The sequence below is a fragment of the Rutilus rutilus genome, assembly GCF_951802725.1.
Source record: "Rutilus rutilus genome assembly, chromosome: 11".
In the NCBI taxonomy this organism is placed as follows: domain Eukaryota; kingdom Metazoa; phylum Chordata; class Actinopteri; order Cypriniformes; family Leuciscidae; genus Rutilus; species Rutilus rutilus.
The window spans coordinates 7,308,622-7,336,093 of NC_140216.1; the positions used below are offsets into that span (position 1 = coordinate 7,308,622).

Below are 27,472 nucleotides of genomic sequence, written 5' to 3' on the forward strand. Positions count from 1 at the left end.
GAAAAATAAAGCATAGGCTCAAAACTAATACAAACAATGGGCACAGCAACCTTCTAGTAGCCTACTTTCTTCAATCTGTCTCTCTTCTCCAGTGGGTTGGGCTAATCCAAAAGAAGTGAAAACAAGGGGGGTGTTCTGAAGACAGACTGTTACCTGTGAAACAGGGGTGCTCTGAAAACACCCCCATTAGCAATTAGTGCTTTCCACCTGATGAAATGAACGCGGCAAAACTGATGAAATGAACACGGCAAAACTAATGAAATGAACGCGGCAAAAAATCGACCAATCAGAATTTTCGTCGAGCCAGAACGTATCGACCAATAATCGACTAATCGACTGGGAGATTACAGCCCTAATCAGGAGTTTATTTAAATAACACTTGCCTGATGGCTTATGCTACCGCTAACCCGGGCGTCGAGGTCACTTCCGTTATTTGGGAAAAGCACGTAAATGTCCTGGCAGAAAGCGATGCATAAGGATGTAGTGTAGCTAGTTGTACTTTGAAAAGAGGTTGTGTTTTATATTTAGTTTTACTATAAATATACATGCAGTGAAGATAATCAATGTACATGTTGCCTGAACCACATTTGTGTGGCTATTAGTACGTTTAAGATTTTTTAAATGAAAGCTGAGATACATATTGTTTTATTGTAAATATTCATGTAGATAACCAGAGTAGCCAAGGCTAGGTGAGTGACGTTATCAAGAGCTCTGCTGTATTGAAGAATCACCGAACTTGCATCCTCCCATCCTCGGAAGTTTGTACTTGGCAAATCCGAAATACCAAGGACGCATGTCTGAACTTTGCGTACTTGGTATTGAGAAACACCTTTGTTTAGGGTTGGTGTATAGATACAGTCTCTTCTTTTTCTGCTCTTTTTCCTGTTGTGGCAGTTGAAATTGAAATAACCAAGTAACTGGCAACATGAACCATCTCTCCAGCCACTGGTTGTGGAAAGAAATGATGCTTAACCATTTAAAATGGTATCGACACTCTCTGAAACATCTCATACCCTCATTTACCTTAAGTGTCTATTTATCCTGCTTAATGTTCTGTATTGTTTTGTTTCTGTAGCACAAAGCGGCTGTTTGATGTCGATAAGTCAATACAGTGAAGCTGAGGAGATGGAGATGAGTATTGGGGGAGGAGGGAGCGAATATGGGACTCTTCTTCAAGCTCTTTAAGAGCTGGGAGGAAGTGGCTTCAATTAACTCCTTTAATTAAAGTACTTGTCAAATTGCTGTGGTGAGTCAGCATGTCGGTGAAGGGTTCATCTCCTTTAGAATGTAAATGTGAAGGTGCTTGGCACCTCTGGAGAACATGGCTAAATATGGATCCGCCAAGGTCCTCCAAATGGAGTGGACGCATGAATCCCCTAGCTGTGCGTATTGCTTCCACAAGCTCCAAGAGTGACAGATTGTTTTCCACCTGTCTATGAGCAGCAAAAAATAGTGTGGACGAAGAGGGTGGAGATAGAGACAAAGACAAATAACAACATAGCCATATGTAGTCAGGCTGAGAGGATAGGTAATGGGGAAGGGAAAGAGACAGACAGAGAGATATAGGAAGAGGAAGAAACAGAGCATGAAAGTGAGATTGAGGGAGTCTCTCAGCAACGGTCAATGTGTTCCCCATGCCCTTTTGCATCTAATCAAATCAGTGGCTAAACCTTGTTTTGGAGTTTATTAGAATTTAGACACACTGCTGTTGGAGACTGTGAAGAGGAAAGAACAATAAAATAAACTGATGTACAAATAATGCAATTTTGTCCGTGGCCTCCAAGACTGAATGCTTTTTGAAAGAGTCAGGATTAGGTAGCGGCTGAAGCCCTGAGCCTCCTTCCTAACTCACACTTCAGCAATGAAGATAACATTTGAATAATTAATCTCTGAGTCTGTAGGGCTGAGCGAGTATGTGAGAGAGAGAGAGGGAGAATAAAAAGATGAAAGAGGAACGTGTAGGAAAAGCGGACGGGCAACTAAGGGAAGAAGCAAAAGAGGGAAAGGGGAAACCAAAGAAAATATCCCTGAGAATAAAGATAAATAACTGGGGAGAAGGTCTTCGACACCCTTTCCTTCCTCCATCTGGGTCTCAATATCCAATTAAAAATGTAATTGCAAACAGTTGGCTGGAATATGGATTCATTTGTGATGCTCTGATTATTGTTACAGACCTGCTCAGAACGATGGGTTTTGATTGATTTGTTATTCTTTCATCAGCCTGTTTTTTTTAAGAACATTACCTCTTATTCATCACTCTTTCTTTATCATGTGAGTTGAAATAAGTACCTGTCATCAGTATTAGTCTAGTCTTTGCCAAGAGCAAGAATGTAACAGGATGACTGTAGTATGCTTAAAGACCTTTGTGAGTTTTATATTTATTCTTCAAATAGCCTACACTTTAATGATATGTTGGCTTTAATTCACTTTTTTTATGTCAACAGGTTTCATGTAACTGGGTTATGATGGATTTATGTAACATTATTTAATTAAATAAACTTAAGTTGATTACATAAGGTTAATCCAATGCAGTTTAGTTGAATAAGGTCTTAATTTTGTCCTAAACAATTAAGTTAATTAAGTTCAATTATCCTAAAATTTACATTTTTACATTCAACCAAAACAAATAATCCAGTTTCATTATGAGTTTATTCAATGAATGCATTCACTTTTTCTTTTTTTACAATTTTGTTTACATTTTTACAAACATTTCCAACGTGAACAAGACGGCCTTCACGTTTCAAGAAAAATAATTCATTAAATAATAAATAATTATTTATTTAAATAATTGAAATAATTAAAAGCATGTTGCCTTTAAGTGAAAGGATTTATCAAATACTTGTAAATGTGTTCTGCAAAAAAAAAAAAAAAAAAAAAAAAAACCAGCAAACAATTTATCAGTTGTTAAAAACAAGACTATTATTCAAAGGAATGTACCAAGGTTGATACTGAAACAAAAGTGCAACATTATAGAAAGAGCAGAAATGGTCCCCCTGACCTCAGATTACAGGAGTTTATTTTTCAGGCGTAAATAAGACCAAGCATTGAAAAACACACATCTGCACATTGTTCAGGTTGTCATGTATTTAGGTGCCTTAAATCATGTTGCTAACATTTTTGTAAGGATCTGTAGCTTCTGCCCCTTCATGTCTGACCACATAGATTCCTAGGGTGGTGTTGCCTATCAAGGGTTAGGGCTTCATCATGTTTAACATCCTAAAAAAAGTCAAATACAAAAAGAAACAATTAACAACAGATCAGGAGTGAAAGGGGGAGTTGTTTTTAGAAAATTCAATAATTTACAATGCACTCCTTCACAAGGTTTGAGGGAGCCCTCGTCCAGGTAAAAGGCAAGTGCTTTCAGGATGCATTCACCTTTTTCCAGTGGTGTCATTCTGAACAATGAGACAAATAAGCAGTGTTCAGAAGAATTAACACACATGTTATTTCTACAAGAGGCAAAAAATGTATTATCTACAACTGGATCTCAATCTGTGAGGGCCTCAGAATTCAGAGAACCAGTGCAAGAAAACTAATAAGTGGTTCTAAACCAAAAGCTTTGCTACAGAAAAGCTATTAAATAATCTTGGATGTCAGAGCTGTTCCAATTGTAGGTGCATACATCACAAATCTGATGCTGCTGAGAAGTAGGTTAAAGCTACGAACAAGCTCTTAAATTAAAATAGAATTAATCATGTACATATTAACATTCCAGAGCTTATATACCAAGCTACAAGGGATACTTCACCCACAAATTCAGTAAAAATTTTTATGCAATAAATGTTTTTCTCCAAAACACGCTGGCCACAATTATTGGCACCCCTATATTTTTTTTTTACGAGTAAAATATCTCTGATGTATATTCCCATTAATATTTACCTTTTTTAGCACACGAGGGTGACTAGGAACATGAAATTGTCTAGCTATGACTTCTTGTTTCACAGGAGTTTAAATATGAGGAAACACAAAGGACAAATTCCCTTAATCATCAATCACAATGAATAAAACCAAAGAATCTGATGTGTATCAAAAGATTGTTGAGCATTGAAAGAATTTAAAATCCCCATTTTGACCATCAGGGCAATAATTAAGAAGTTCCAATCAACTAAAGATGTTACGAATCTGCCAGGAAGAGGACGTGTGTCTATATTGTCTTAATGCACGGTGAGGAGGACGGTTTGAGTGGCTAAAGACTCTTCAAGGATCACAGATGGAGAATTGCAGAGATTAGTTGAGTCTTGGGGTCAGAAGCCTACAAAATTTTTTATTTTTTTTTTAATCAAACAACCCCTACATCCCCACATGTTGCTTGGGAGGGTTTCAAGAAAAATCCTTCTCGCTCATCCAAAAACAAACTCCAGCAAATTCAGTTGTCAGACATGACAGGACCTTCAAACGGCACAGGGTTCTGTGGTCAGATGAAACTAAAAAAAAGAGCTTTTTGGCAGCAAACGCGCTAGATGTGCACACAAGGATAAAAAGTACCCCATGTGTACAATTTAATATATCGTTGGATCTTTTATGTTGTGGGCATATTTTTCCTGGACATCTTGTTCAGATACATGGCATCGTGGATTCTATCAAATATCAACAGATAAAAAATCAAAAACCAGACGGCTTCTGCTAAATCTTATAATGGGCCGTGGTTGGATCTTCCATCAGGACAATGATCCAAAACAAACCCAAAATCAACACTGTCAATGAGCACAAAATGAAGCTTCTGCCATGGCTGTCCCAGTTCCCTGAGCTGTTCCCTATAGAAAATTAGTGGGGTGAACTGAAGAGGAGAAGCACCAACATGGATCTGGGAATCTGGAGAATCTGGAGAGATTCTGTATGGAGGAATGGTCACTGATCTCTTTGTTCTCCAAACTCATCAGGCATTATAGGAGAACACTCAGAGCTGTTATCTTGGCAAAAGGAGATTGCAAAAAAGTCTTTAATAAAAGGGTGTATTTGTGGCCAACGTGTTTTGGAGAAAAACATTTATTTCATAATGTGATTTTTTTTTTTTTTTTTTGCACTTTCAATTCTTTTACTTCAATGAAATGTTAGATTTTTGCAAAAAATAAATAAATGAAAGATCATAAGGATAAACAAATCATATTTACCAGGCGTGCCATTAATTCTGACCACAACTGTATGCTATTCAAACTCCCAAAGTCTTTTTTTCTTCCTAGGAAATTGAATTTTGAAAGTTTTTCCTGCTCATTTCTGTCATTACAATACAGTCAATGGTGAGTTCTTCTTCCAAAGGTTCAATAGCATTATTTATTTAACGGCACTTACCTGAATTACATCTAAAGGACTTCAATTTATAATTTGGAATTGCATACAATAACCATCCAAGTAATTCATCACAGCTGACATTACATTATAAAGACTTACCTCTAAAGAGTGCTGGCTATCTGTTATTAAATTCAGCGATGAAACGCAAATCTTCATTCATCTCATGCCTCCTGTGTGTGAATGTTCTGTCCATCAGCACCTTGATAACCTGCATTATTGTCAAGCATTAGTGGGACCACAACGAATTCCATATTTTAAAACTGTGTCTGTGTCCATGCACCAACCTGAAGTGTTTTAAAAGCTTAGATCTGGATGTGTGAGAAGAGACAGTTTCTGCAAATGTCACATGTAGGACTCCAAAATACAAAACAAAAAATGAAGATGTTAGTCATCAAAGAATAATAAATGATACAAAAAAATGTCTAGGTTGGATAACCTAAGAAACTTACCAGATGCTAGATGCCATCTTATTCAAGTCAGTGTCAAATGTGCTTATTGCCATAGGCCTATGTGTTATTCGGTGCTTCAAAAGTTTCAGAGTTATTATTTGACATTAAATAAAAATGCTCAATATTAAGGCAGTTATTAAAATGTATACTAAAACTTGATAAAACTGCTTTATTGGGGCACAACATGGAAAAACTCTTCTTAACTAGCAATTTAATACAAATAAGGTCATTTTGCCATTTTTTGTTTGGGTGAATTTAAATATTATCAAAGTCCAGCGAATACAGCAATTTCAATAAAATACCAACAAAAACAGCGATTGAATATTCTAATCTACTGACAGCCTTAATATTAAAGGATAGGAAGTAAAATAACTCGTCTGTTTGTCCAGATAAACACAAAATGTTGATTGCATCCTCTGTTTGAGCATGATTTGAGTCCCACAAAATGGAGAAAGAGTGCTAAAAGATGAGCGACGCATTGAATGTGCTTTCAAATATTTGCGCATGCGTAAATAGAGCTCCAACTGTTCACATTTCTTGTTGCCTTCATATGCCTTGGTCCAGAACCTATAGTGAGACGCCTACCTAGACAGAATTTAAAATTCATGATGTAACAGAAGAAGCAACAGATCCTTTTCTTCAATATTGTGATGTACATCCCAAAATTAAGCTAGAGATTTGGTTCTATCCATCGGTTGTTGATCTGAATGTTCAGAATGTGACTTTGCTCTGGATTGTAAAAAAGGGGGCATGGATCAAGTTGATTGGAGAAGTTTTTTTGGCTAAATTTTAAGGGGGTATCACATGCATTTTTCACTTAAAGGGATACTCCACTTTTTTTGGAAATAGGCTCATTTTACAACTCCCCCAGAGTTAAACAGTTGAGTTTTACCGTTTTCGAATCCATTCAGCCGAACTCCGGGTCTGGCGGTACCACTTTTAGCATAGCATAGCATAGATCATTGAATCGGACAGGACCATTAGCATCTCTCTCAAAAAAATAACCAAAGAGTTTCGATATTTTTCCTATTTAAAACTTGACTCTTCTGTAGTTACATCATGTACTAAGACCGACGGAAACTGAAAAGTTGCGATTTTCTAGGCTGATAATATCATATTATGGCTAGGAAACTATACTCTCATTCCTGCGTAATAATCAAGAAACTTTGCTGCCGTACCATGAGTGCAGCAGGCGTAATGATATGACGCAGCGCCTGAAAATAGGTCTAATAGGTTAGACAAACTTAGTCCCGGTCACGTTGCAAGTTACAGAGCTGGGGACTATTTTCAGGCGCTGCGTCATATCATTACGCCTGCTGGACTCATGGTACGGCAGCAAAGTTTCTTGATTATTACGCAGGAATGAGAGTATAGTTCCTAGCCATATCAGCCTAGAAAATCGCAACTTTTCATTTTCCGTCGGTCTTAGTACACGATGTAACTACAGAAGAGTCAAGTTTTAAATAGGAAAAATATCGAAACTCTTTGGTTATTTTTTTGAGAGAGCTGCTAATGGTCTTGTCCGATTCAATGATCTATGCTAAGCTATGCTAAAAGTGGTACCGCCAGACCCGGAGATCAGCTGAATGGATTCGAAAACGGTAAAACTCAACTGTAAAATGAGCCTATTTCCAAAAAAAGTGGAGTATCCCTTTAAGCAATCCCAAAAATCATTGCAGTGAGCATGGATAATAAAATGTAAAAAATCATCCAAGAAGTTGAGAACTTAAATACTTAAATGCATATATATATATATACTTAAAATGGTGTATTTTACCCAGTATTTGCATGGTCCTTGTGGTTTTATGCTTTTAGACTATCACACCGTTAGCTTAGCCACCTGTTAACATCAAACTCCGTTGGAATCAATTGTGAGTTTGGCAGAGCAAACGTCACTTCATTCTCTGTCTATGGAGATTACCGAACTGTGCGGTTTTCTGAGGCCTGTGTGATGACTGTGAGGTGTAAGCTCTTGTGGTAATAAGTGTCAAGCCATTTACTCGAATTTGCTCCCCATCATCAGTCAAAGAGTGTGAAATGAAACACGTTTTCAAATCCCAAACTGTTACACGGATTAAGCAAAACAATGTCATGGCTTTCCGTCCGTCAACCCCGGCCTCAACAGGTTTATTTAATTTGTCTTGATGGGTTTTTGTGTAGAGCATGTGTGCTAATTTACTGTATGTTTAAAAGGCATAGCAAGGGAAAAGGTTGTTTGGAAACACTTGATGAATGTAAGAAAGGGATTATGGGTATTTTGGTCATAAGGGTTGTCAGTGTTGTGTGCATATTTTTGACGAGTGCCCAGAGCAGGGTGTGTGATGGGGGGGGGGGGGGGGTGCAGATGGTCATTATAGCCGTAATGTTTAAAAGCTCCACAGCCATTTAGGACCATTTATCCCCTAGTGATTTAGTTTTGCCACTGTGCTCACCCATCGATAACTCATCTTTCCGTCCTCCTTTTTTTTTTCAGGGCTTTTTATGGCCCTAAAATTCCTCTGCCTGATCAGCACAGTATTATATCACTGCTTCTCCACTCTGAATAATTTAGCCTGCGCTACTATTTTTCTTCTTGCTCAACCTCACTCCCCTTCAGTATTTGCACCTCTTTGTTTTATATTCTCTCTCTTATTTATTTTTGTATATATTTTTTGGTCATCCTCTCTCTCATTTTCCACTGACGTTTCTCCCAAGGTCTGTTTTTTAAAAATGGTATTCAAGGTATTCAAAGTATTCAAAGTCTGAAATGAAGTAGCATTTGAAAGACAGTACTCTGAAAAGCAGGCAGCTGAGATGTGACATCAAGAACCTCCGAATGAGCCTCAGGATAAATGACTCAGCGCATTAGTTGAAATGTTGGCTAAACAGAAATAATTGCCTAATTGTTTGAGGAAAGGAGTATTGCTGTAGATTGAAATTAGAAGTGAATGAAATGGGAAGAGCTCTTTGTGCTCCCATCTCTTAGAGTTGTTGTGCTGTGGGGATCGTAGGAGGGAACAGGAAGTCTGTTGAGTGTGGGACTTCCTGTGCTTTGGTTTTTGAACAGACAGTTATCACAAACATTTCATTTATATTTTAGATGTTCTGTCAGTGGCTATTTATTTATGCTTTTATTTGTTTATTTATGTTTTTATGTATTTATGATTTTATTTACATAATTAGCTTTTATTTTTATGCTTTTATGTTTGTTTTTTATATATATTTATTTATTTGTTTATTTATTTACGCTTTTATTTGCATGATTGGCTTTAATGTATTTATTTATTTATTTACTTATGCTTTTATTTATATAATTGGTCTTTTATAATAATAATAATTATTATTATTATTATTATTATATGTTACTTTTATATAGTGCTTTTACGCAACTGCTCCGATACATGGGTTGAAGATCCAAACGCAGCTTTATTGGGGTACATCCACAATGTAATCCACAGTCGTATGCCAATAAACAGGCATAAGGTCAAAAACACAGGACAATCGAGATAATATCTCGTCCAAGAGTCCAAGACACAGGCAAATAAATAAATCCAGGGAGACAAGCAGAAGATCAAAGCCATGACACAGAAAATTAGAACTAAAAATAACACATACAAGACTTAGCAACAAAATATAATTTTAAAATGTATCACTTTTGCTTACTTTCATTTATTTACTTGAATTTATTTGTTTGTTTGGTATGCAGGTTGCATACTTCTAATGGTGCATGTGCCAACCAAGCAACTGAGAAAGGGCAAATATGTATTAAAGATATTAATGTGAAAACTGTTTTACTATTCAAATATTCTCGAAGATTACAATACAAATATTTACAGTAATATTAAGGCTAACTTCCACAATATTTGAAACCAGTAGGTGCTATTTGTGCTGACATTGTTTGCGCTGACATGAACTGAACTGAACTGCACCAAACAGACTAATGAGGTATCACCATGGAGATGATATTTGATTTGAGGACTTTGCGCAGTACAGACCTTTCTAGATATCTTTCACTACCAATGCTGCCGGTGCTTCATCACGTATAACAAGAGATCAGATGGAGGTCTTCCATTTTGGATTCTCTCAATTGTGATTTGTCTTAGAAAGCCCAGAGTCTTGCAAAATCATATACCCCTTGGACCTAAAAAACATTTATTTGGCCGAGACAAAGAATGGCACTCTATTTATGGGTACCATATCCCATGCCTGATTAGAAATGATTTGAATGAGAATAAATGGCTTTTAAATTACGTCACATCATATTACCAAAGTCAAAAATGGTCAAATTTAAAACATCTCCCTTTTTTTTTTTTCATGTAGTCTTCAGTTGGCAAGCTAGCAGTTTAGCCTACTAGCTGCTAGCTGGTTAAAAATATCTTTCTGATTAGCTACTACAAGATATCAAACAACTCTCTCTGTATTCAAACTGGCATTGAGAAAGTGTGGATAGGATCTTGTACGACACTGTAATGCAGTTCCTCACAGATGTTTCTAGCAGATGGCCGAGGCCCTGGTTGGCGTGTGTAGTTGCTCTCCATTCTGTGTGTACTCTAAGTCAGATACATTACAGTAATCCAGTCTCAAGCACTAAACCTCTCATCATACATATTACGAGCCATGATAGACTTGCACTATCTACCCATCATGGTAGCAGTGCAAAAATAGCTCTGGTGGCTGGTCGAGAGGTGTTTGAGTGGAAATGTGTGTGGGTAGGCGGAATGGAGAAGCATGTATTTATGAAGGTTGGAAATAATGGCAGCAGAGGATAATTGGACGGCTTTTACTCTGGACGTTAGCCACTCCGAGGCGCTCCAGTGGGTGCATAACTGCTGCCACCCAGGAATGCTCCGAGTCCTTGAAGACAAGAGAGTTACGGCAGTGATTGTGTTGGACACAGCAGTCTGCGCTGAGAGCACCATCAATCCAGTTCACCTCACCTCATACCTCTGGCCTACAGGTGGACTCTGTGAATGAACAGAACAATGTACGGAAGAACCCAATTATTTATGGACATTTCACATATAGCTTTAGATGAACTTGCAGATTTCCAGTCACCCCCAAAGAAACAAGCTGTCGATTCATTCACTTCAGATCACATTTACACCGGAATATGTCATACGATTGATAGATGCATGCACACAAAACATATTCCTCACTCACCTTTGCACTCTCTCCATAATTTATCCCCTAATGTTTTCACTCTGCTTGCCTGTCAGAATCCTGGCCCTGCATCCGTTTTCCCCTCTCTTTATTTCCTCTCTCCAGGGTGTCCTTCTTCCTGCTGGCTCAGCGAATCCCACCTTCATCCTTTGAATGAGAATAGTGAAAGGCCAGCCTGCTTTAGTTTGATGCTGTTAACAAGTCGTTTTAGCGTCTCGTTCCATGAGCGTTTAGAAGACACAGAGTCTAATTCAAAGCGTCTCAACTTTTAGGAATACCTCGCACAACCGCAGCGCTCTGTTCCGTTCAGCTGTGCTCCGTCTAGCTGTTTGGTAGGGAAGATGCAAGTCACACATTGCTTTTAGTTGTTGCTATACATTTTTGGTTTAATTTTAAAGTTTTGACGTTTGACATTTACCTTTAAATTGACTAAATATTTGGATATAGTCCTATTCGGACAGTAATTGTTTCTCATATGGACGTGATCCTACGAACCTGCAGTCATTTTTTTAATTAAATTAATTTTATTTAGCAAGGATGCATTAAAAGTGATCAAAGGTGACAGTAAATGTTGCAAAAGATTTCTTTCAATAAATGCTATTCTTTTCAGCTTAAGCATAAAAGACAATGTTTGTAAAGTCCAAATGGAATATATGCAGTTCACATTGGCATGCTGGCTTTCGCTTCTTTGGATCATGCTGTGCTGATACAGTATCTGCTTCCATTATTATTGGAGCAAGGCCATGTCTGAAATTCAGATAGTGCCAACTATGCTAATGTGGCCAGTTTAGTGTTAACCCCAGTTATAGTTTAGTGCTGAGAACTGTAGAGTGGTGGGACACCGAGCACTGGTAGCCACTCTGATGTGTAGTGACAGTGGTTGGACGGCGAGGTTCATTATTCACGACCTGACATTCCATTTAATCACATTTTATTATGAAGCAGTGCAGGACTCAGTAAATCAGCCTGTGCTTGGAGCGCATGAAGGCTGGAGGAGGGCGGGTGGGGTGTTTACGGATGGCTTTAATCAGGGGAATTTCTACAGTGACACCCTCTTCATAACACACACACACATTTTGAGAACACACTCATACTGATACTCACATTTAAACGATGCATACTCGAATATTCAAACACTTATATTATCAGCAGACTGCATGCAAATAAAGACTGTACGCGCACACTAGGGGTGGGCGATATTGAGAAAATATCAATCATGATTTTTTTTTTCAGACAGGATCACAATCCATGATCTTATCATGATTTTTATCTTGGTTTTTAAGACTATTTTGCAAATCACTGTGGCAGTATAGCCAAACTAATTTCCCTATTTAAAAAAAAAATAGCCTTGCAAGGTAACAAAAGAAAAACAAAGAATGACAGACCATTTAGACCATTAAGTGGTGGGCGATGCTATTATTATTTTGTCTTTTTTATTAAAAATCAGTGGCAGCTGGTGGATTTTAAAATAGAGGAGACACGCTTAATTGTAGTGGTCTGGGCATTCCCTCTCTAGGATTATTTTTTTATTTTTTATTTATATCTTTAACTGCTTTAAATGGCTTTTTTGGTCACTTTTAGACAGAAAATGTAAATAAAATGGCATACAGCAAGACAATACAAACGTCCTTTTAAATGTCCATGTTTAAAAAGCAAGTTAGGCCGTTTAGTGAAGCTGATTGCCAATATCCAACTTAGGCGTGGGGTTTTCCTTCATTTTTAATTTGTAGCTACTGTTCGAATGGTAGCTTGGTAAATTTGTTGGCGATCAAATATGCAAGATCTCGGTTACACTTTATTTTAAGGTGTAATTATATATTTAAGTACTGTGCAATATTAAGTAACTACATGTAATTACTAAAGGGTTAGGGTAGGATTAAGATTTGGTTGAGGGTTAGTTGCATGTAATTATGCATAATTTACTGTTATTACTATGGTAAGTACATGTAAGATATGTGACAAGGACACTGTAAAATGTGTTAACGCTGTATAATAGCGGTCTACTGGCAGATTCGGCACGTTTGGGGAAGAGTCTTCAGTAATATTTTATGGTGTTGTCACAGTGAAATTGCAAGCAAGAAATTCACATTCTGAGACATGAAATGAAATTAATAACAGGGAATTGTATTAACATCGTCCCATTTTCAGCTCAAAATTGAGTAGGCTGTGCCTCCCTTGCCTCCTCGGACGAGCCGCTACTGTTAAAAATAAGAACAAAGATGCAAATTACAAATAATAGAACAAATACAATGTAAGATAGAAATAAATGTGAATTAAATTGAACTAATACTCTACTAACACTCTCTAATGAGAGACATTTAGGTGCAATGTTACTTATAGTCAACAGAATGTGTTAAAGGGACCATCAAAATAAAGTGAAACCATATTTTCAGCAACAGTAAGTGTATTTAATAGTAGCATTCGAGTAAGAAATGTATTAAACAAAAAAAATAAAAAAAATAAAACTACATAGACTTCACTGTATGAAAGAAATATCCTCTAATTCTTAAAGCTACTTGAGTTATTCAGTCAAGAGCAATGAGATTTTCTCTTTGTCTTTTGTTTTTTGATTAACATTAATGACACAGACGGCAGCAGGTTTATTACGCTGCTGTCAAGACCTAAGGCACGGATTCATGATGTCGAAGAACTGCAGTACGTGTCATTTGAGCGTAACCCTACCGCTGCATTGCTAAACATGATGCGGATATACGTCGCGTTGTCCTGAGACGGAGGCATCAGAACTGCAGCTGATAGAGTGTGCACTGTAGCACAATACTATTCTCTCTCTTCAAAAGCAGATCAGGGAGACATTTTAATCATTCACAATCTAAAATCATGATATCGCACACCCCTAGCGCAATCACAATCAGAAAAACACTGAAGTGCATAAATGCGCCTCGAAGTTCAATCTGTTTTTCCTCCCTCTTCAATGAACTCTGTAAAGCACCACCTGTTCTCCTTCTCCACTTGTGTATTTTTTTTTCCTCTTCCTTCTCCAGTGTCCATGCTCTCTTCCCAAAGAAGCACCTGGGATAATTGGAGAGGGAAGTGCTCCTTTTTCTAATAGAGAATTTGGACTGGTTGCTGCAGTACTCATCCATGTGGAAATGTCTCCTAATGGAGGCCGGCTCTAGCCTCAGCACATCCCACCGCTTCCTGTCCAGACCAGTCTTATTTGGGAAGTCTTCAGTTCATCTGTTGTGGTATCACGATAGTGCCTCTTTCTTACCTTCTTTGCCTAGAGGTGATCTTCACTGATAAACTCCTGTTTGGTCAGAAAATGAGTCTCTTCATGGGCAAACCTAGGGCTGGGCGATATGGCCAAAAAATCATATCTCTGTATTTTTTGGTTAAATGGTGATATACGATATATATCTCGGTACTTTTTCTATTTGGATAAAGAAAATCTATATTTATTTAAAAAAAAAATGTTATTTCACATCCTGCCCAATGATATCCAACAAACAATGTTGATATTGAAGGATATGGAAACAAATAGAGTGAATGTAATGTAGGTTATGTAATATATTATGTGCAAAAAAGGTGGTTAAAATCACATTACATTCTAACATTGTAACATTACAATCTAAAAACAAAAATAATGCTTTTGTTTTTAAAATGACTAAAGGCTAAACTAAAAAAAAAAATATATATATATATATTATGCTAAAAAAAAAATTATCCCATTATAATGGTCACTTTCATAAAAATATACTTGTAGGTTTAAAATGCCACATATGGCACATTTATTGTCTCCAACAACAAATATTTTAACAATATGTATATTTTTGTCAGTATTATTGTGCTCCGTCTGTTTGGCGGACATGCGTGCGGCGGCGCTCGTTCACGGAAGCTTGCATTTTAGCAGAGATTCACTTGCAGAAGGCTCGTCCTCTCTAGCCTGGGTGCCAGCCAGAACCCCGCCCACAACATTTTTTGGTCGGGAAGTTCGGTCTGGACTCGATCCGTTGAGGAGTAATTATGCCCGGCTCCCAAAAGGCCGAGCCAATCAAATTGCCAGGGCTGGCTTTAATCGATGATGGACAGATGATCTGCGGTTACGTAATCACCCACGTCACCAAAGAGCGCTTGATTTGAATTAGTTTACAACAAAGACGACTGCAGCTGGAGAATTGAGATTTCACAAGTTCACACTTACAAATAAGTCAGATAGAATAAATGCGTATATGAGATTTCACGAGTTCACACAAATAAGTCAGATATGCGTATATGACGTGCTGTCCGAGGAGAGGGCTGTGGGCTCGGTAGCCATACTCCCCCCGTATTCCTGGTTGTGAGAGAACAAGACAAGAGTGAGGATTCGGGGTGGTGGAGGGATGCTGAAAAACTGTCAAGGAGTTTTAGGTAAGTTGGCAGAGTGAATATGCTTCCTCATGCTGATATAGGGTAACGTTAGACATGGTATTGTTTGATGACAAGTTGATACTGGATTGATTATTTGTACGTGCTCCTCCCGAACTTTGTTTATGAAACATCATGTGTAGATTCCGCCATCGCGTCTGTTATAAAAGATATTCACAGCGCATTCATTTTAAAAAAGGAACAGAGAGCCGCGGCATTTTGTTGGTTGAAAATATGAATGAAGAACATGCGTCATTTACTCCGTTGCTCTGATTGGTTGTAGGTCTATCCAATTGAGTGCAGAGTTTTTTTTTTCCTGGTTCGGTTGAGACACGCCCCATAATTAAATCTCTATGGAGCAATATCAGACTCACATTCTGACTAGAATATGAGTATGACGAAGTCAGGCTACGTCCTCTCCTGACAGTGAAATGGACATATTTGTTTGACTTTCTAACATTTACAGATGGAGAATATACCTGTGAAATGTAAGTCAAGCACTGAGGAAAGCACCACATCTCAAACGCATTAAACAGCGCAAGTATTTATCTGTCAGTATCTGTCAGAGCATCTGTCAGGGCAAGCTGCTTTAAACTTGTTAACTACCAGTTATTTTGAAGCCCTTAATATAAGCTTGTGTCATGTTTAGGGCAAATTGTACTATGTACTTTCACTGCAGGAGCTCGCATTGCGTCCTCGGCTATTTTTCAGATGTGCTCGTATCAAACTACTGTATCGATAACGGTATTGCCTCATTCCATATCGTTTCAAAAAAATATTTCGATATATCGTACAAACTCGATATACCGCCCAGCCCTAGGCAAACCAGAACTATGCTGCATTTTGAAAAATAAATAATAAACGGAGTAGTTTACCCAAAAATGTAACTGTTGTTTTATGACAAGTCATGTGTAATTATTTTGGGAAAAAAATTACGTCGTCTTCCATAGTTAAAAATACCAGCATGTGGTTTTGGAATGCCATGAGGGTGAGTAAATAATGACAATTTAAATTTAAATTATTTTTTTAAATAATTGTCTCTTGCTCACCATGGGTATTTGGATATTTGATCAAAAATACAGTAAAACAATAATATTGTAAAATATATATAAAAAATATATTATATATATATATATACCATTTCTATTTTAATGTATTTTTAATTTATTATTTATTCCTGTGTTGTGCAAAGCTGAATTTTTAGCATCATTATTCCAGTCTTCATTGTCACATGATCCTTTAGGAATAATTCTTATATGCTGATTTGATGCCAAGTAAACTTTTTCATTATCAATTTTGGAAACTGTTACACAATTTTTCCAGGATCTCAGGATAGCAACATCACATTGCTCTGTTTGAAAAAAAAAATTGACAATGAGTGTTGTCACATTGAACAATGGCTTTTTGAGTATTTTTGTTGTCTTTCGAGATACCTAGTGTTCACCTGTCTGAATCATCCACCTCCTGCCTACAGTTCAGCTCAATTAGTTGATCTCTGACTAACGCATATAAAACGGCTTAGGCCGCAGCCAGGTGACCGTTTGGTGTGTTCGGGCTGATGGAGATTAGATGACAGCTCTGGGATCTGACTGAAAAGGCAAACTGACGCGAGCCCTGGAACATGAACGCTCAGAGCGTTGCCTGTAGCTAAAACTGCATCACACGGTTTAACATCCTGCTCTGCTGACACCCTGGAGGACTATATGGGTCATAGTGGTGCTGTGGGGAGATGCGAGCACATACACGCAGTTGTCGAGCACACCTGGCTGCTGGAGGCTCCGTTTTGTTCTAATCTAAAAAAAAGAGAAAAAATAGCCCTCAGGATGCCTTCATACAGTATACTACGGATCTCTCCACAAAACAGTGCATGGCAGTGCATGGCATGAAGGTTTACCTCGCAGAGAAAACAAATGTTATTATTTTCCTACATACAAGCATGTGTTACAATATTATTTATGTGCATGGTTCAGTCATTTATAAGAGTTTCCAAGATAAAAGGAACATATCTTTTAAAAATCTAGTTTCAAGTTCTTAGAAATGAACTCTTCATACTCATGCTGGTTTCATGTGGTTTTGAATTTAACCCATTTAATCCCACTGGTCACAATTGTGACCACAATTTTTCTTTGCATATTTTAGTGTGAAATTAAAAAGTAACTCATATTATGAAGTACATATTCATATATAATGAAAATGTAAGATGTCTATAAGAGTTTATGGCAGGTCTAACATGATTAGCTTGTTTGGTTATGTGACCACACACATTTATTTCTTGGTACTGTCGTCTTAACGGAAGGATGACATAAAAGCTCAGAAAGGACAGGTAAGAATACTAAGTTCCTTTTTGAATAGCTTATACATTTTTTGCACATATCATCATGAAAGGGCTACCTATACATACACATTGAAATTAAATTAATACATGCTTTATTCTGTTGTGAAACTGCAGATAAATGAAGACGGTTACAATAGTGACCGGTGGTATAACACAGGGAGTCTATGTTCCCCATATGTAATTCTGTGTTATTTTTATGAACTCTCTTTCAGACTGACTTTAAGTCAAGTTTTGGATTTACTTAATAATAATAATAATAATTAATAATTTGTTACATTTATAAAGCGCTTGGGTACTTAAAGCGCTTCACATATGGAAGGGGGAATCTCCTCAACCACCACCAATGTGCAGCATCCACTTGGATGATGCGACGGCAGCCATATTGGACCAGAACGCCCACCACACACCAGCTTACTGGTGGAGAGGAGACAGTGATGAAGCCAGTCAGTATATGGGGATGATTAGAAGGCCATGATGGACAGAGGCCAAGGGGCAAATTTGGCCAAGATGCCGTGGTTAAACCCCTACTGTTTTTCGAAGGACATTCTGGGATTTTTAATGACCCCAGAGTGACTCTCTGAGCACCGTCCTTCTCATCCGAAGGACGGTGCTCTTTGGCAGTAGTGTCCCCGTCACTACACTGGGGTGTTAGGACCGACACAGACCACAGGGTGAGCGCCCCCTGCTGGCCTCACTAACACCTCCTCCAGCAGCAACCTGGTTTTCTCAGGAGGTCTCCCATCCAGGTACTAACCAGCCTCAGCCCTGCTTAGCTTCAGTGGGAGACCACTCTTGGGCTACAGGGTGATATGGCTGCTGGAGTTGGATATGCTCTGTCTTCCAGAGACTGGGTTAGGTCATGGGCCAGTGTAGTGATGGGTTTGGCTGAACAAGCTGGTGTTCCAGGTGGATGCATCTTCAAGCATGACATGCCTGGACTCTACACAGTGCTGTGGTCAACAGTTGGCTGTTCCACAGAGATGTCATGAATTGTGTCTATGATCTCCTTGGATTTCAGCAAGTAGTTGCCCAAAGTCTCCTGAAAATAGGCCATCCTCAATGTCAGCTGCTGTGACTGATATACCCAGGTTTGATGGTGTTGCCCACTGGCTGATAAACACAGGTAGGCAGGACACAGTTGTGATTTTTAAAAAAATATATAATTCCACTGTTATTTCTTTAGGAAGGTGATATATAATGAGTTCCACACCAGCACACAGTTGTGACTGTTGATTGATAATTTTTGTGATGCTTTCCTGTTATTCATGAATTGTTACATGTTCCTTGGCATTGTTACATGTTTCCTACCATAGGCTCATTTTTAATCATTTGTTTATTTTAATTTGTTTATTTTAATTTATTATTTTATTTCTGTACGTTTTTTTCTTTTCATTTTGTAATTTTAAGTATTTTGCATCATTTATAATGATTGCATTCTAAGCAATTTCCTATAATTTATTATTTCATCATAATTTAATTAAAATATTTGTGCCATGTTGCTGCATAGGATTGCTATGTTGTCATTTTTTAAACTGGGCCAGACAATGTTTAACTACTTGTTAATCGAATAAATCACTTCAACAATTTAATTCTGTCTTCAAACTAATTTCTGGAGATTTTTAATTTATTATATACCCCATAGACTTAGACTCCCTGTGTTCTACCACCGGTCACAATTGTGACCAGAGATAAAACTCTTATTTTCATGGACTTTTCAAATATTTTTTTACATTATTGACATTGATTGTTTAATATACTTGCAAATACCACACAAACTCATACATTTCATCTCTGGGAAAAATTTGGGATTAAATGGGTTAATACAGAGTAACCATCAAGGTAAAACTAATAACATATTGTCTTTATACCTTCCTATTTAAACAATTTAATGTTTTAAATCAAATTTCTTTCAAGTTTTTTTTTTTTTTTTAAACAAAGAATGAGTTATTCATTATTAAATATTACATTTTTAGGAAATCACAAAAAAAATAAAAAATGAATAAACCTGAACTAACCTTGCCTTGTCAAAAATTGTTCAAATTATCTTATCTCTTTTAACTTTTTGACTTTGACACAGTCATGAAGATGTTCAAGGGCCTGCTCTATCAATTCTTCCATTAGTCTTTTTTTCTCTTTCTTTTTTTGATAAGATAATAATAGAAGGCTAAATCTTTTTTTTTTTTCGCAGTCGAGGCTTTTTTCTTCACGGTAATATCTGAACAATTTTGCCACCACTATTGGGGTAATGCATTATAAGTAGCGCAATTTCTGTAATTTAATCTTTTTAAAGTAACACATTACTTTTAAATTCACAACAAATTATCTTACTTTTTCAAATAAGTAGCACAAGTTACCCTTTCCTCCATTTATTGACTGACACCTTTTCTGTCCCCATGTTGAGATAAATCGGGTGTGAGGTGCAGAGGCGTTGTGTGCGTTGTGCAAACATGATTGTTATTGAAGTTCTAGATCAAATGTGAGCATGCATTTACTCATATCATTTGCACAATTCAGTATTCCTCAAAATAAACAAAAACTGTGAAATGCAAACTCAGAATATTACGCAAACCTGCAAAAAAAAAATCACTTACATAAAAAAGTAAATAATTGTGTTACTGTGCGTTCACACCGGACGCGAATAGCGCGTCAAATTCGCGCCTGCCGCGTCTAGTTATACGCTTGACCACTTTGTGTTAATTCGCGCGTCAAGAGCGAAATTGTCAGAGGCGAAATCCGGAGGCGAAAGTTTCGAAACCCGTTGGCGGCCATCTTTTTTAGATGTTTATCGAGCATTAGCATTAGCATTAATCGAGAGAGTCACCGCTCGTATATGCTCTGGAGAGCAGAAACAGCTGCGTAGGGGACATCGTCGCTGTACTCGGGTCCACCAGAACCTCCGAAGGGTTTCAGGAGTTTCACAATTTGCTCCAGGAGCTAGGTTTGGTGGACCTAACGGTGAGGACGCTGACGAGGACAGCGTAGGCCGTATAAGGCCTCGGCCTCGAGTGGTCGCTGCCTGATGAGCCCGGCGCGAGGTTCACCCTCGCCCGCACCCACCTAATCTGTCATTTATTTATGTTTTAATAATAAATGGAGCCAGCCTCCAAAAGTGAAACCTGTCCTGTGATTTTTTTGTTTTGTTTTTATGCACTAAATTGTGTTTGTTGTCTTTACATTAGATTAATGTTTCATATAATCTAGAATAGATATGGAATAAATAGCATTCAATACAAAATGAGTATCTCTCATATATTGAAATCGAGTTTTTATGTTAAAGATTTGCTTTGTTGTGCATTTTAGTCATATTACAAAATAATTTATTGAGGCCAAACATAAAATAACATTATAAACTGTCACTTCACCACGTGACAGCAGCAAGCAGGCTCCTGATTGGTTAACGCGGCGCGAATTGACGCAGAAGTTCAGATTTTTCAACTCGGGCGGCAGATGCGTATTCACGTCTACCGCGCCACGCTCTACGCCTCATTCGCGCTGCAGGAATTTTTTACGCGCGTAACGCGTCTTTGCATTGACTTAACATTGAAATCACTCGCGCCTGACGCGCTATTCGCGTCCGGTGTGAACGCACCATAACTTGGTTACTTTTTAAGGAGTAACACAATGATATAGCAACATTACTTTTAAAAGTAACTTTCCGCAACTCTGCTTTTCACCATGGCATTTGTAACTTTATTCCCCCCAAAATATCCAAATAAAGTTTAATATAGAAATTGCAATTATGCTCATCGTATAACTCTTTTTTTATTTTTTTCTAAGTCGCTGAATGTGTGAAGTTTATTTTAGAATCAATTAATAGATTGCTTTCAGCAGTATGCATGCTAGTGGCGTGAAACTGAATTAATAGCTTACATCTGTAACCTCTGACCTGTGAAATAAGCTCTTTTAGCTGCTCTATTGATTTTGATTTTGATAGGTCTGTAAAGCGTTTATTAGCTACCATTCTGATGGTTGGTGCATGAGCCATGGTGTCTCTGGTGGCCCATTCTGTGCAGAATTCCCTCACTTATCACCTGTGCTGTCCTAGTTAGCTTTTTACACCACAGTAAACAGCTTTTAAAGGTTTTTTTATTTTCCGTTAAAGCTGGAAATTGAGATTTAGCAGTCAGTTTGGCACTCAAACATTTGCAGCTGCCAAGCTCCAGCGTTCGTTTGTATAACAATACTCTTGGTTAACGTGAGCTTTGTTCCTTCTCTGCGTTTTAGGTTGACGGGGTTTCAACTTCCTGCCCCTATAGTCAGCACAGGACCCAGACTTACACTATGGCTGCTGTCAGACTACGCTGTAAGTGGCCAGGGCTTCAAAGCAGTGTACGAAGGTAAGAATCACGTTTTAATCTTCTCTCTTTGTCTCAAGTCAGTTCTCTACCGGGAACAGGTTCAATCCCTCATCTTTCGGGCAAACCCTGTAATTATGTAAAGTGGACTCTTGCTCTAGCATGCGTGCTGTAAAAGCAGACTTTTATCTCACTTTATAGGCTAATTGCATTAATATGCACGGTCAATTTAAAGACTGAGAATCCATAAACATATTTCCTCTTGGTTCCATGCTGGCTTTTCGTCATATTTCTTTTGATGTGAGAGCTTTATGACCCAAAAAAGCAGCAATATTAATGCTCGCTTCAGCGCGGCAGCGAGGAGAATGAATCTGCACTAATTAGATTAATTATCTAATTGAAATTGTAGACTGATGGCAGGTGAATCGAGCCCTCTGGGAACTTTCAGTCATCTGGATCTGCACAATACTAATGGAAAATAATGTCTGATTCAAATGGAGAACATGAACATGGTCCATATGGACATGCATTATGTTTTATATTTTCAGATCAAGTGTTTCTTTGCATGCATCAATTTGTCTGATGCTGCTTATGTTGGGTAGTCAATGTGTTTATGTGTTTGTTATGCAAAATGATCAAATCGTTCAAGTTTATAGATGGATGTCTAGAGTAGGGTTGCGTTTTTGGGGGGAAATGAAAAAAGTTCACCACATATACTACTAAACAATGCTAAATTTGGTATGGACATGGGTGGTGGACTTGAAAAGACTAAACCTTGGTCCTTATCCCCAATGCACAGGGCAATGGTGACACCAGAATAAAAATATTCATGAATCTGAAGCTGAAAATATGCTTGTACTTTGTCACTGACTATACTGGTAAAATCAGACATTTGACATTATCAGGATCCACAAATAGTCACCCATTGAAATATTACACATTTTTTTCAAGGTTATATATAGTAGGTTAATGTAGTACTATCACTGAAACTCCGTAATCTTTTTTTTTTTCTTTTTTTTTTTCTCTTACACAGACAAGCCACACACACACACAGGCTCTCCTGGTGCTTGCTATGACCTAACACCTTGAATAATCATACTACTAAAACTAAATGCGATATGATGATTTAAATAATGTTTGCGCTTTCACTATGAGTGCCGCTCCAAGCGTGTTCGTGCTTCATTTGATAGTCACAGTTATAATCGCAAAGCATGTCAAAATGGCTATTCCCAAAATTAAAAGTTAGTTCACTCAAATATTTTAATTCTCTCTCCATTTATTGACTCTCATGTTATTCTCGCATGTCACACACACATTTCGTGTTTACTAGGGTATGTGCGTCATTTGTAAATCTGTTCATCATACAAAGCCCTCTTGTCTCTTCACAAGATCTGGATTAAACCATTCTACTATGCCTTTTTTACCTTTTTTGGATCTTTCGACATGATGACAGAATTTACATTTTTGGGTGAATTATAAATACAGTAAGCTGAGTCTTGGATAACACTAATCATATCGTTTACATCACTGATTGGCCTACATATCGTCACTTTCTTTAAATCACGATATCTCGATATAACGATGTTTCGTTACACCCCTACAGAGCAGGTTAAGAGGACATAAGTGTCCCGAGCCCTGAGCGATGACCTACACTAGTATGGAAAGGTTTTATCTCATCCATACGGATCAGACTAATTCAGTCTGGCACTATAATTATGTGCCACTTCTTGTCACATGACCTTCTGTTGTCTGCTGAAACACTGTACAGGAGCAGAATTAAAGAGTGATGTATGTAGCACAGGCCCCTGGCCTGACTTTCAGTAAAGACAGCAGAATAATGAGAAGCCCAGAGCTCTTATCAATAGCCCACGGCTAGACACTCAGCAGAATAGCGATTTCCTTTGTGACTGTCCTTCATAGGAGTGTGAAGCCTTGCTCATCAAGAAGAACATCAGCTTACCAAATCCACAATTATTTTTATCCTAATGATACTGTAATGTCGAGCTTCATCCCTGAATGGTTTTGTTTTGCTATAATAACTGGATACCTGTATATTATACAGCTTATTACTTCATAAGTACTGACCAAATACAGTAGATAAATACATTGATAGACAGAAACACGAATTTCCGCTGTGCTCTCCGCTCTTTTTGAGGGGGTGGAGCTGAGGGGAAAAGGATAATGATTATAAATGAGGGCTCTGCATCTTCATTTTGCATCTGGATTCTTCCTCTTTATCTTCTCAGAAAAAAAGCCCCCCGGCGTGATGGTGAAACATTAGGGGCATTATGAGCAGTGCTATCAATTAACACTCTCAATCAAGCCCCAGTGCAGCTGCCACTCTCCGTTAAGAGCCACCCGTTTCACGAGCTCTGAATTTTTTTTCCCCTCTCTGCTAGCTCTGGTGAGAACCCATCTTGAACTAAAGGAAGAGCAATCTAGCCCTTTAATGAAAGTCTGTATGACGGAGAGAAACAATCTCCCTCTTAGATGACTGAATAGATGAGACAAAATGAGTAACAAACCTGAATGGCATTAAGCCACTCGTGGTTTATTTAATTTGTGGGATGGAAATGTGTATATGCTCATGTATGTTGTTTTTGTTAATGGACATTATATAGCATTGTAAACTGCTATTGGTCTGCTGTTGTTTAGGGCTGGATGAAATTGCTAAAAAATATGCCTCTGTATTTTATGTGCTGTATCAATTCTGAATTTATTTTATTTTTTTGTCACACAGTAACACATTTTCAGCCAAACATCAAATGTTTCCAAGTATGTTCAAAATGTTTCATGTTAAAATTAAATACAAGAGAATAATAATTAAGACATGTTCTTATTGAATGAACACAAGGATGAATATAATTACTTTTATATAGTAATAAATAGCAATATTGGATGCATTTTTTCTAAAATATTTTAAATTATGTATATAAAAAAATCCAAATAGTGACTTCTGTGCACATTTTTGAAAGATAATGTCAAAGAAGCATATGAGTGAGTTTTGAACCCATTCACTGGAATGAACATTTTGAACTAATTCATGCGGCATAATTTTGTTTAAATTATTGCGACAGGCACAAAAGCAAAATCACGACAAATGCATTGTGATCATTCGATATGTTTCCCAGCCCTACTTTTCTTAAGAGAAGAAATGGCCTCAAACAACTGTGCAATTATTTCGTCTCAGCACGAGTTTGATTGCTTCTCAATAATACTTTGTTTTTATGCGTATATCAGTATCAAGATTTATATCCAACTCAAGAGACTTCCAGGGATACGAATGGTATGGTTTAACCCGATTAACTGGAACAATAAATAAGAGAACAAAGGAAAAATTATGTTAAGATAAGATACAGACATAAAAGTTCAAATGTACCACCGATTTGCTCTACAAAATGCATAACTGGAATTATGATCTCTTTTTTTTTCTCTGTTGCTTGCAAGTTTTGGTGCTTTTACTTACGAGTCTGTCGCAAACCAGTGATTCAGGCAACCTTTGAATAATTCTGAAGTTTTGCTTGAGATTTTTTTTAGATTAAACAGCAGAACCTTTAATCAGGTTTAATCAGCAGTGCCACTAACACGAATGTTTAATCAGCAGTGCAGTTTACAATGACCATTATTACAGCTTTCTTGGGAATAAAGCCGAACAATTGCAGAGGTAAGCAGTGGTTTGTGTTGAGAGAGGTGTTTTGGGAGGGATATAGTGCACCGTTCTTGCGGTTTGGGTTACAGCCAAGCAACTCCACGTAATTTAATGTTTTGCACGACACACCACTAATTAATAGCATTATTCTGAAAGTCACTGTGAATGGACCACTTAACTAAAACGCATCACTATGATGAATGTACTCACTGGTGTGCGCTGCTGGAGCTGGTAAAAGAACAGGCTTGTGCTTTAAATCCTGCGAACACACACAGACAAACACATTTCACAGTGATATACACTCATATACACGCACAGATGCTCGCACACACTCACGCGCACTCTCTATTTCTCATCAAGCTCCGTATCTCATCATAATTCATGCTCGATTCCTCCGCACCCCCCTGACAGGACTGAGATCATATCCAACATGAGAGAGTTTAAAAGGGGCTTACATGAAAGAGCCGTTTCAGCACTCTTCCCAGCAACACACACACACACACATCTCTGCAGGCGGGAGTGGACTTGTTAAAGAGACCCCCTGCTTTTCTAATCGATATTTTTGCTGAATCAGAGAGAGTGTGTCCGTGTCCTCTGTGGGAGAATGCCGCTGCTTGTTGTCCTCTAAAAGCACACGTGTAGCGCCGCCGTAACTCTCTTAAGTGGATTGGTGAGAGGTGTGAGATTAAATGTATATGGGAGCTGATGGGAACGCGGGATTTTGATCCTCATATCGAGTAATCACCTAAACGTGTTCTCCTCCTTGGCTAGAAACCTGCAGTTTGGTACATTTACCCACGCTTATTGAATATATTAGGCAGTGAAGAGCACAACAAAGGTTTCATTTGCTAGTTTTTCCTGCTTTCACTTGGGTTCTTTTATAATATAACAACGTAACGTAATGTGATAGAACATAATATAATGTAATATAGTATTTCTAAATAATATCTGTTAAACCATGTAATTTAACATTGTTCTCTTTTTTTCTCACATCTATCTGTCTCTTGGTCGTTCTGTCTTTCTGTTAGTTGGTCAGTCGTTCTATCTGTCATTGTTGTCTAAGCTGTCGATCTGTATGTCTGCTGATTGGTCGGTTGTTCTTTCTGTCATTCCGTCCGGCATTCTGTCTAATCTTCTTTGGTTTTGTCTTTTGTTCTGTCTACCATTCTGTCTGTTTGCCTGTGTGTCATTTTATGTATCTGTCACTCTCTCTGTCAGTCAGCCATTCTGTCTATCTATTGTTCTTTCTGCTTTTCTCTCTATCATTATGTCTGTTATTCTTGCATTTATCATTCCATTTCTATCCTTGCCATTCCATGCCTTTGTCTATCTATCATTGTGTCTGTTGTTCTGTCTTTCTCTTGATCTATAGTTTTGTCTGCCGTTCGTCTGTCATTTTATTGTTTTCATTCTATTGTCTTTTCTACTATCTGTCAATCATTCTATCGTTCTGCCTGTTGTTCTGTCTATCTTTGTACGGTTCTATTGTTTTGTCTTTGTCTTTGTCTGTTGCTTTTGTCTCTCGTTTTGTCTGTCATTCTATCTGTATGTCATCCTAGGGTTCTATCTACTGTTCTGTCTGTTTATAATTCTGTCTTAATATTGAGTGAATTTGAAAGTTTGAAAGACAGATTTTTTGTTGGCCTGTGTGTCAACTTAAGTCTTATTTTAACATTCATTCCACATACAGACATTTCCACCCCTGTTAATGACAGATACGCAAATCTCATCCAGTCTGTTTTTGTTGCTTCTAAACTTGCACTGAAGCTTGTGATATATATATATATATCACCCATGTAGCCTAACTAATATTAATAAAACAACTTGTCTTCTCTATGTAGTAATAGACTTACTCTTATAAGCTCAGAGACATTTAGAATCTGTTGATGTGTTTAATAGACAGTGTCTTAACTTGGTGCCCTGGATATTGACATTATATTGTTTATTTTAA

The 27,472-nt window shown here is 37.7% G+C and overlaps 1 protein-coding gene and 1 long non-coding RNA gene across 2 annotated transcripts in view; one reads left to right on the top strand and one right to left on the bottom strand.

The window, feature by feature from the left end:
- The window catches only part of csmd2 (CUB and Sushi multiple domains 2), a 296,611-nt gene that overhangs the window by 37,934 nt on the left and 231,205 nt on the right, over positions 1-27,472 (top strand). Inside the window, exon 3 of the mRNA XM_084424679.1 lies at positions 21,802-21,914. Within this exon, the coding sequence (XP_084280805.1) occupies positions 21,802-21,914 (113 nt within the window). The remainder of the gene's footprint in view (positions 1-21,801; positions 21,915-27,472) is intronic.
- On the bottom strand, positions 8,595-25,878 carry LOC311300428. The gene is made up of 3 exons (XR_014629310.1): positions 25,732-25,878; positions 10,878-11,024; positions 8,595-10,681 (listed from the first exon to the last, which is right to left on the bottom strand). It is a non-coding gene; the product is annotated as an uncharacterized lncRNA (long non-coding RNA).